The following is a 10,297-nucleotide window of genomic DNA, read 5'->3' as shown; positions in this document are numbered from 1 at the left end:
GAGGGTGCAGGGACTAGAGAAGAGGCATCCACCTGCTCCCCTACAGCACCATGACCGCACTGATGTGCCGGCTGGGCATCAAAGCCTCAGCTTTTGCATGTGCCCGATTCACGGCCTACCAACAGCCCTAGTGACCATCAGTAATTCAGGGCAGATGCTGGGAGGGCAATGGCAACGTGTTTGGCTTTGCTTAGGCATGGCATAGGCATTTGCTAGGCACTGCCATAGTGTTATTGATTGGCCATCGATAGTAGCAGCTGCACACTGGTGTGAATGCCTGGACATATAAGGCAGTGCCTGGAAAATGCCTAACACTCATAGACAAGGCAACACTGCTGGCTTTGCCAATGCATGTTCTGTAAAGAGTTGATGCCACAGAAACGGGCTGCACCTCTCTGGCCGTTCATACTTCTGAACTTGAGGAACAAGTCAGCTCTGCCGGGCGGAAACTAGGCTGGGATCCAAATTTGTTCAGCCGTGGTCATTTTCAGCGTCTTTATAATTAAACGGTTTTAACCACTCACAGGCTCCCGACTGTCTGGCTCATCCCGGGGCATGGACTGGACCCTGCTTTAATCTTAATCAATTACGCCAGGTGCCTTTCACTGGAGGAACCGGTTGAGTGAGGGGCGGGTGGGGAGGGGACTGCTTATAACATGTTACAGCTGCCAGGAACCCTCGGATTTGAACACACTGTTCGGCCAGGATCAGTGAAGATGGCTTGGGACGCGCGCACCGTTCTAATCACCGGCTGCAACCGGGGCATCGGCCTTGAACTGGTCCGTCAGCTCCTGGCAAAGCCCAGCGCCCCCAAAAAAATATTTGCCACCTGCAGGAACCCCGATTCTCCACAATGTCAGGTAAGAAGGGCCTGTCAACCAATAGATGGGTAAAATGATTACGAATCGAAGGGTCTAGCTTTGGCAGCCGTCGAAAGATGACCTGGTGGATTTTAACGTGTGGTCTCCAGTCGGATGAGCGCCTCGAGGTGACTTCAAACTCTCTAGAAGCTGTAATATGGCCAGTCTGCCAATTCACGAACATGCCTGGGTTTGCAGAAATGAGCTATGCCTACCTTTTCGCCAGGGACATCATTTCACTAAAATGTCAGGGGTAATAGAAGTGACATCAGACGACCCGTGACCTCTGATGTCATCACAGGAAGAGGTGTCATTTGACCCCACCCCGAAGTGACATCACGGGAAGCGATGTAACACGATCTTTCACCCCTTGATAAAATAGTAAGTGGCCTCGCATAAAATTATACCGAAGTACACTACGAAAAATATGGTTTACGACATCACTTAAATGGGTCATACATTGCATACAAGAATGGATTAACATATGTATGGTTAATATCAGTGATTAGGCCTATTTTACCAAATTACTGTGCATGCAAGCAGGCGTCCAAGGCCAAATGATACTGATGTGTTAATATATAACACTTATGCTTGAGCGCTTTATATAGAACAAATATACAAACAATATCACCCAACCTGTGTTGGTACTCATGTATCGACCTCAGAAGACTAAATCAGTGACTCACCCCGGAAGTGTGCCTGAAATAATCCTTTAATGAATCTAGCAATTACTGTATAAAATTCCAGAAAGACAAATTATTTGTTATTCCTATTCTTTCTTACTTCGCTTCACAGCTCAAAGTGTTACACTTTTTGAACCCCGTGTTTTTTTTTTAAAGAGGCCCGATCGAGAAAGCCAGTTACTCCAGAAACAAAGAGCCACATGGCTCTGGCCACAGCCCAGGAGCTTACATAAAAAAAAACGGTTTCTTTATTTAGGGGTACCAAGGGGTTTGCCCCCAAATGACATCCCTGCTTTTGGCCTGCCCCAAGCATACTCTTCAACATGTAGGGCCAGCCCTAGTCCCGGTCAGACAGTGCTGCGCTTATGGTTACGGCACTGCCACCACCTGCATACTAGACCTGGGAGAGCCAGAGAAATGTTGGGTAGTGCCAAGCCTAGGGGTCTAGCCTGGCTCTTCGGACAAAGCACAAGCCGAACCTGGAAAATGGCCAGGTTAAACAGGGGAGGGGCCTGGTTAGGGGGCAAGAAAAGTGGGTGAGGCAAGAACATGAGCTAAGGGGATGGGGAGGCAACAAAAAGGGCTTAAGGGACAAGAAAAAAGGGCTAAATGGACTGGGGCGAAAGGGGGCAAAAACAGGGACTGTGGAAACAATAGGAGCTAAAAGGGACTGGCACAACAAAAGGGACTAAATGGGACTGGGGGAAAGAAAAGGGGCTAAAGGAGTGAGGGTCAACAAAAGGGGCTAAAGGGACTGGGGCTTCAAGAAAAGGGGTAAAACGGGCCTGGCGCAGTTAAAGGGGTTGAGGGGCAACAAGCAGGGGTAAATGGGACTAGGGGGTCAAGGAAAGGGGCAACACAGGTCTGTGAGCAGCTAACCGGGTTGAGGGGCAACAAAAGGGGCTAAATGGGACGGGGCCAAGAGAAGTTGCAAAAAGGGTCTGTGGGCAGCTAAAGGGGCTAAATGGCAGTAAAATGGCTCAGCAGATTAAACACTTGTTGCTGTGATCTGTGTTTGATCTGCAGGTCGAAGGTTCGAATCCTGGCAAGGTCAACTCTAGTGGGCAGTCAAAGAAAGGGACAAAACGAGTCTGGGGGATAAAAGGGGCTACATGGGACTGGCGTCAAGAAAAGGGGGGAAATGGGTCTGGGGGAAGTTAAAGGAGTTGTATTGATTGTATGTAGTCATCTTTTATATACCGCCTTTTACCATTACTGTAGTCTCAAAGCACTTGTGGTGGGAACACCCTTGGGGACAGCAATCTATAGTATGGGAAATTCTCATAGAGGTTTAGAACCTGTGTTTGTGCATTTGGCCAAGATTAGGATTTAGGTGTGCTGGCTAGTCTCCAGGAAGCAACCCAAGAGGCCAGGCTCATGCATGTGTGCTGAGGGAGGTCACGAGAGTGCACTAGTGCAAGAGAAGGTTGTGTTTATCTAGACCAAATTTGTCGTGGGTTGCTGCTGTATTCTAAGGGCAGAGGTGTTGAGGCAAGTCTGATGTGAGGATGCGAAGACATACGTGTGCCTCTAGACCGAATTTATCACAGTCGTAGCTGCATTGTAATGTGTGTGGATGGATAGCCGTGCCTGCAACAGATGTCCACCGAAATGGTGTGTTATACGTACCTTAAGCTCAGATGGAGCTTATCTTTGATCTCACTGTGCGATCTGATCCGCTGTGTGAAAAGAGAAGGTACCCTCATAGATTTCTCTAGGCACTATAGACAGGCTACCCGCAAGGTCTTCCTAGCACACTAGACCGGCTTTCTCAGTACATCTTCTAGGTGTGACAGACAGGCTACCATAAGAACTTGGGATCATATCATTCTCTAAACGAAATAGACAGGATACCCTTATAGTCTTACTATACATCTTCTAAGTTCTATATTGGTCTACCTTCAGGCAACTTCTATGTATATACCTTGTGTTACAATGGCTAACGAACAAGTTACTTCTTACCTTGTAATGTTCTTTCGATGGGATGTTCCTCTGACGTATTCCTTATCTTTGATAATTCGTCTCCATCTTGCTGGCCTCGGAAATGTTTTCTCTATAGAGGGCGCTGCGCGTCTACGTCCACCGAGTCGATGTCCCTCGACAGCCACTGTATCGGCGCCGACGTCACCATGCCCATAAATAGCCACGCGCGGCGTCCGTTGCTCAGTTCCATTTTGTAGCATAAGATAAGTCATGCCTGAATTGGTTATTGACCTTGAAGGAGCGTAAGCTGCAACCAGAAGGGAAGTATTACTGCGGGGTTGGATGGGAGGGGCGATAAGGAATACGTCGGAGGAACATCCCATCAAAAGAACTTTACAAGGTAAGCAGTGACTTGTTCTTCGAAGGGATTGTGTCCTCGACGTATTCCTTATCTTTGATAGACTCCCATAGCAGTGGCATGTAATTGGAGGTGGGAGTAATAATGTCATGTATCCCTTTTAGGAATGAACCGAATGTAATACGGCTTTGCCAAATCTGGTCTCTTGACTAGTGTAGGAATCCAGGTTGTAAAATGTTGTGAATGTATTTGCGGACGACCATGTGGCAGCCGCACATATGTCTCGGACCAGTACCCCTCTTTGGAGGGCCGAAGAGGCTCCGATACCCCTGGTTGAATGAGCCCTAAGATTTTGGGGTGGCTCTTTCCCTGCCAGTTTGTAACATTCGAGAATGGCCAAAATAATCCACCTGGAAATGGTCTGTTTTGTTATGGGTAGTCCCAACTTGTGACCTGAGTATCCTACAAACAGTTGGTCTGCTTGCCTAATCCTAGCCAGTCTGCTGATGTAAAAGCTCAGAGCTCGCCTTGGGTCCAGCCTATGTAACCTTTCTTCCTCTTTCCCCGGATGGGGATGAGGGTAGAACGAAGGTAAGGTAATTTTCTGAGTGATATGAAATTCAGAAACCACCTTTGGGAGGAAATTAGGCTTCACCTGTAGGACAACTTTGTCCTTATGGAAAATTGTATGGGGGGCTTTACAAGAGAGAGCTTGTAATTCGCTCACCCTCCTAGCAGATGTTGGTGCTACCAATAGGACAGTTTTAAGTGTGAGAAATCTCAGCAAACAAGAGTGGAGTGGTTCGAATGGAGTAGCCATTAGGAAATTTAAGACTAAATGTAAGTCCCATAAGAGAACTTGAAATGGTCTTGGAGGATAAACATGAGTTAATCTCTTGAGAAATGGTATTACTAGAGGTAGTTTGAAATACGTTGGTTCCTCTGCAGTGCGCTTGAAGATTGAAAGCGCTGCGAGATAGCCTTTTACAGTGCCAACTTGAAGGCCTGAGTTTGCCAAGTAGAGTAGAAACGATAACACCGTTGGTGTACATGAAAAAGGGTCGATATTCCCTTCTCTACACCAGCTGCAAAATTTGTTCCAACGGCAGCGGTATAAAGACTTTGTTGCTGGCCTTCTGGCCGAAAGCAACACCTCCATGACGTCATCACGGAGGTCCCAATCCTTGTACCTCACCCTTTCAGAAGCCAAGCGTGAAGGTTGAGGGTTCTGATGTCTGGATGGAGAACCTGACCTCCCTTCTGTGAGAGAAGATTCTCTTTGAGTGAAAGACGTATTGGAGGACAGATGGACATATCTAGAAGGTCCGGGTACCACGTTCTCCTGGCCCAGTCCGGGGCAATTAGGATCATGGTTTTCCGGAATCTTCTCAACCTCCTGATCATTTGAGGAATAACAGGGACTGGTGGAAACGTGTAAAGGAGTGGGAACTCCCAATCCACTATGAACGCGTCCCCTAGAGATCCCTTGAACAGAACAGATCGCACTTCCTGTTGGTGCTGGTGGCGAACAGATCCACCTGAGGGGTTCCCCAAAGGGCGAAGATCTCTTGAAGGACTTCCTGAGCTAGCTCCCACTCGTGGGAGACTGTGCTCTGCCTGCTCAGAGTGTCCGCTGTCAAGTTCTTCTCTCCGGCTAGGTGGACTGCCGATAGAGAGATTCCTTCCTGAATTGCCCAAAACCAGAGCTGCATTGCCTCTCTGCACAGTGGCAGTGACCCTACGCCTCCTCTTTTGTTGAGGTAGTGCATAGCCACCGTGTTGTCCGTCATTATCAGGACATTTCTTTGAGGGAGAAGCCCAGTTTGTGAAGGAAGTGGCAGACATAATCTAGCTGGATCTGAGCTTGTTCCGAAAATACAGCCCTGATCAGCCAATCATCCAGGTAGGGGTAGACGTGGATCCCTTCCCTCCTTAGACTCGCAGCCACTACCGACATTAGCTTGGTGAAGACCCTCGGGGCGGAGGTCAGCCCAAATGGCAGAACTCGAAATTGATAATGAGAGTCCCCAATTGCGAACCTCAGGTATTTCCTGTGTTTGAGATGGATTGGCACACGGAAATAAGCATCCTGAAGGTCCAGAGATACCAGCCAGTCCTTGAGCTGGAGGGCCTGAAGGATCTGAGAGAGAGTTACCATCTTGAACTTGTCCTTCCTGAGGAACTTGTTCAATTCTCGTAAATCCAGGATGTGTCTCAGTCCTCCGTCCTTCTTTGGTATGACAAAGTAGGGGGAGTACCAGCCCTTGTTCCTGTCCACTACAGGTACCGGTTCTATGGCACCTTTCTCTAGTAGGTCTATAATTTCCTGCAAGAGGAGCGGATCTGGAACTTTTAGAGAGCTGTGCCCCAGTGGATGACTCTGAGGGATGTGTAGAAAGGGTAGGCAGTAACCCTGGGCAACTGTCTCCAATGCCCAAGCATCTGACGAAGCCTGCCCAAGCCTGCCATTCCGTCAGATGGTGAGTTATCCTGCCCCCTACAGGTGTTTTGTGTGGAAAGACCTCAGAGTGGTTTGGGGGCGGCTGATGCAGATGCCGAGGGTAAAGAGGCAACTGCTGCTGCTGCGGCTTTAGTACTTTTGACCCGTCCACCTCGGGTGGATCTCCTTTGGCCTCTTTGAGCCGGCTGTCCCCTGCCTTTCCCGAATGCGGAATAATAGCGAAAGGACTTTCCTCTCCCAGAGATTCCTGAGGGGCGAAAAGGAGTTTGGCGGATTGCAGCTCCTAAAGATTTTGCCGCTGCTTTAGATGTCTGCAACTTTTCCAGACTGTCCTCAGCCTTTTTACCGAATAAAGAAGAGCCGTCAAAGGACATATTCAAAAGTCTGGCCTGTACATCTGGAGCAAAGCCAGACTTTCGCAACCACGCATGCCTGCGGATTGTCGTACTTGCCGCCATGGCCCTACTGATAAAGTCAGCGGAATCGATGCTAGTTTGAACTTACTCGCACATGGCATCTTTGCCATCTTTAATGATGTTAAGGAAGGCTTCCCTTTCCTCTCCTTCCGATATGCAGTCAGCGCTGATGAAGCCCACTCCCACAGTGTGTGACTGAACCTGGCGAGCATACAGGTGGCGTTGATGGACTTCAACGCCATACTACAAGCAGAAAATACATTTTTTGCCATAGAATCGTACCTTTTGTCATCTCTATCCTGTGGGACAGTAGGGTAAGCGGATCTGCTGCTTGATGAAGTTGCCGCTTGAACCACCAGGCTCTCTGGAGTCGGGTGTTGTTATAAATATTCAGGGTCAGCCGCAGCTACCCTATACTTGGCTGACAATCTTTTATTGACTGCAGGGATAACCTCAGGAGTTCCCAATTAGATGAAATCTTCCTTTGCAAGGCTTCATAGAAGGGGACCACAGGATCCTCCTGTGGACCTTTGTCTAGTATGTCTGTCAGGTCATCCTGTTGAAAAACAGGTGAAGGCGCAGACCAACCCATAAATTCAATAATCCATCAGGGTTCTATAGGGTGTTTCGGCATGTTCCCCTGGGTCTGGTTTGACAAATTCCACTTCTGGGGAAGTGTCCAGCCTACTTGCCTCATGTAATGATTCCTGGAGGTCTTTCAACCTTCTTTCCTCAGAGGTAAAATCCTCTGAAACAGGTAGTGTGGTCCTCTGCAACCCGAAGGTTTCCTGGTCAGAATCCTTCCCTTCTTCATAGATTGAAGATAATCCGGGGTACTCTGACCACGGAAATGGTGTAAAACCCATTTCTAAGGCAGAAGGAGCCAAACTCGTCATTATTGGGCGAGAAAACGTCAATGTCGTCGACGCCGATGTGACAGGCTTCGAAGGCGCTGAGAAAGGCGTCGAGAAAACTGCAAGAGGCCTCGAAGAACTCAAGAGGATCGGGATCCCACTCGAGGATGTCGACGACGGTCTCGCCGTCGTGCCGGAGGCTCTTGGTATCACCGTTGGCTGCGCTCCTTCAGGGCTTTCGCCGTCATGGACATGCAGTCCTCACACTCTGAACAATGGTGCTCCACTCCCAAGCACCACAAGCAGATCCTGTGTGGATCTGTTATCGACATTTTCTTACCGCAGTCTCGACATTTTTTTAAGCCGGATCGCAGCGTCGTCGGTTCCGATGAAGAAGCCATCGAGAACGAGTTGGTATTTCGAGTAAATATAAGAGGTTTTATCTGACTGAACTGAGCAACGATATTCCGAGGCCCCACGAAGCGCGGAAAAACGGAACTTAGCAACGGACGCTGCGTGTGGCTATTTATGGGCATGGTGACGTCGGCGCCGATACGGCGGCTGTCTAGAGACATCGACTCGGCGGGCGACGCGCAGCGCCCTCTACAGAGAAAACATTTCCGAGACCAGCAAGCTGGAGACGAATTATCAAAGATAAGGAATACGTCGGAGGACACAATCCCTTCGAATTATAGATCTTTGAAGTGTGATGGATAGGTTATCATATATCTTTGAGCACAATGGACGGTCTAACTTTTTAAAGTGCAACACAAGTGCCCACTCCCAAGTCCATCTAAGTGCAGCACAGTGCCCACCATCAAATCTGTCTAACCTTCACAGATCTTCTGAGTGCAATATATGTGCTACTATCCCAATTTTTTCTAGGGAAGTACTTGTGCTGCGCAACAAAAGGGGATAACGGGTACTGGGAGGGGCAAAAATAGGACCTAGTGGGCAACAGAGGGACTCACCTCTTTAAATTAGCAGCTGCCTAACAGCACCACCAGGAAGTGTCCCAGTTCTGCCCCAGCCAATCAATGAGTGGCTGCGGCAGGACAAAAAAGTTACGCTCTTGGTATGCCGGCAGCACTTACAGGAGAGTGTCTGCTGGACTTCCAGTCCAGGCCTCCTGACTTCCTGTCCTGCCCCAGTCATTCAATGATTGGCTGGTGTGGGAACGGCAGTCAGGTGGCTGGGAGCGGAAGACAGGCATACACGCTCCTGTGTGTGCTGTCAGAACACCATGAGCGTGACTTTTTTCCATTTATTTTTTTAAATTGAGGACTGGATGGGCACCTTGTGGGGTTCATGGCCGGCCCATGCTCTGGACAGGCATTGATCCAAAGGGGGGGGTAGGCTGGTGCCCTAAGTGAGGCTTGGTCTGGCCCAAGCCCCACAAGGCTCGTCCAGCTCTACTGTATACCAAATCACATAGCTTGTCACTGTTAATATTTGCCTGTGTTGCAATGCCAGGAGTGACACTATTTTCAAGTAGCAGACCTTGCAAAATGAATACTTTGTACAGACATCTAATTTTGACAGATAAGGCATAGTGAGATTAAATGACTTGCCCAGTAGCACACACGTTGGTTAAGTGACAAAGTCACAATTTGAGACCAGTTTGCAATTCAGGCACTTGAACACCTCTCTTCCCGGATGTAATCGGTAGAAATGCAAAAGGTCTTTGTGAAAAGTTTATTTGAAAATGCCATCAGACGTTGGAAGTTATTGCAAAAGTATGGTGATTGTGTGTTTTGCTCACTTCTGTTTTGGCATAGTGTCCAAACTAGAACTATTCCTTGATTTTAGAATCTACAGATAAGGATTATTTTTACTGTCCAAAGAAACAAACTGCAAGCAGGTTTCAAGGATGCTAGGTATTTATTTAAAGCAAACGAGGCAGGTTCCGTTTAGTGCAGGATGTTCTTAAAGTGCGATAGAGCCTACTTTTTGCTTGGGAGGTTTTGCGGCAGTGAGATAAAGCAATTTCACAGATCTTCAAATGTTAAGAAAATTAATGGGGCTCAAGTCCTAAAAAAAGTGGGACGCTCAATATTGTATGCAAAGGGGTAGAGGGCATTGTTTCTCCCATTCTCCTTGAAAGGGGCGAGAGTGTAATTTCGCCCCTGTGGAGATTCTGCGAAGTATTTGAATTTATTTATTTATTTATTGGACATTTGTATGGCACCTATACACACGTGTTTCCAGGCGCCACATGACAAGTTGGGGGGGACGCGTCATAGGAAAACAACAAAAACTGTTATATTGGCCTTGTGCCAATCCTACCATGCAAGTATAAAACAAGGTGGTAAGTTCAGGGGGGCTAGAGGGAGAAGTGCAGGAGTAGGGTGCCCAAGGGAGGTGGTGGGCAAGTGCTGTGGGGGCCAAGATGGCAATTGCAAGGAGAATGAGAGGGAAAAGGGAGGGTGAGTGCGGTGGACAGGGCGGACCAAGTTAGGGATAGTCTGGGGAAGGGAGCCTGAGGGAAAGTGCTAGCGGCGGATACAGTGGGGCCTGTTAGGGCAGTGATCTGGCTTCTGTGTGACTTAGAAGGGACCAGGCCCCAGTGGTAGTGGCAGAGGGAGCATTTAGCACAGGAGGGGGAGAGGAAAGGAAGAGAAGAAAAGAAAAGTCTTGAGAAGTTTCTGGAATTTAAGAAAATTTGGCTCAGGTCTGAGAGGGGTAGGGATGCTGTTCCAGAGGGAGGAACAGCATTGGTGAAGCCATAAGACCTGACAGGAC

The 10,297-nt window shown here is 48.4% G+C and overlaps 1 protein-coding gene across 2 annotated transcripts in view; it reads left to right on the top strand.

Moving 5' to 3' along the window:
• The first annotated feature begins 692 nt into the window (after positions 1–692).
• Positions 693–10,297, top strand: part of LOC138447935 (uncharacterized) — a 185,861-nt gene continuing 176,256 nt past the window's right edge. For both annotated transcript variants that reach the window (XM_069604462.1, XM_069604464.1), the window contains exon 1: positions 693–860. In XM_069604462.1, coding sequence (XP_069460563.1) covers positions 717–860 — 144 coding nt within the window. In that variant the 5' untranslated portion in view covers positions 693–716. The remainder of the gene's footprint in view (positions 861–10,297) is intronic.

This window comes from Ambystoma mexicanum, chromosome 1p, assembly GCF_040938575.1.
Source record: "Ambystoma mexicanum isolate Mex_15411 chromosome 1p, UKY_AmexF1_1, whole genome shotgun sequence".
In the NCBI taxonomy this organism is placed as follows: domain Eukaryota; kingdom Metazoa; phylum Chordata; class Amphibia; order Caudata; family Ambystomatidae; genus Ambystoma; species Ambystoma mexicanum.
The sequence above is the reverse complement of the archived record's forward strand: the minus strand, read 5'-3'. Positions and strand labels throughout refer to the sequence as shown.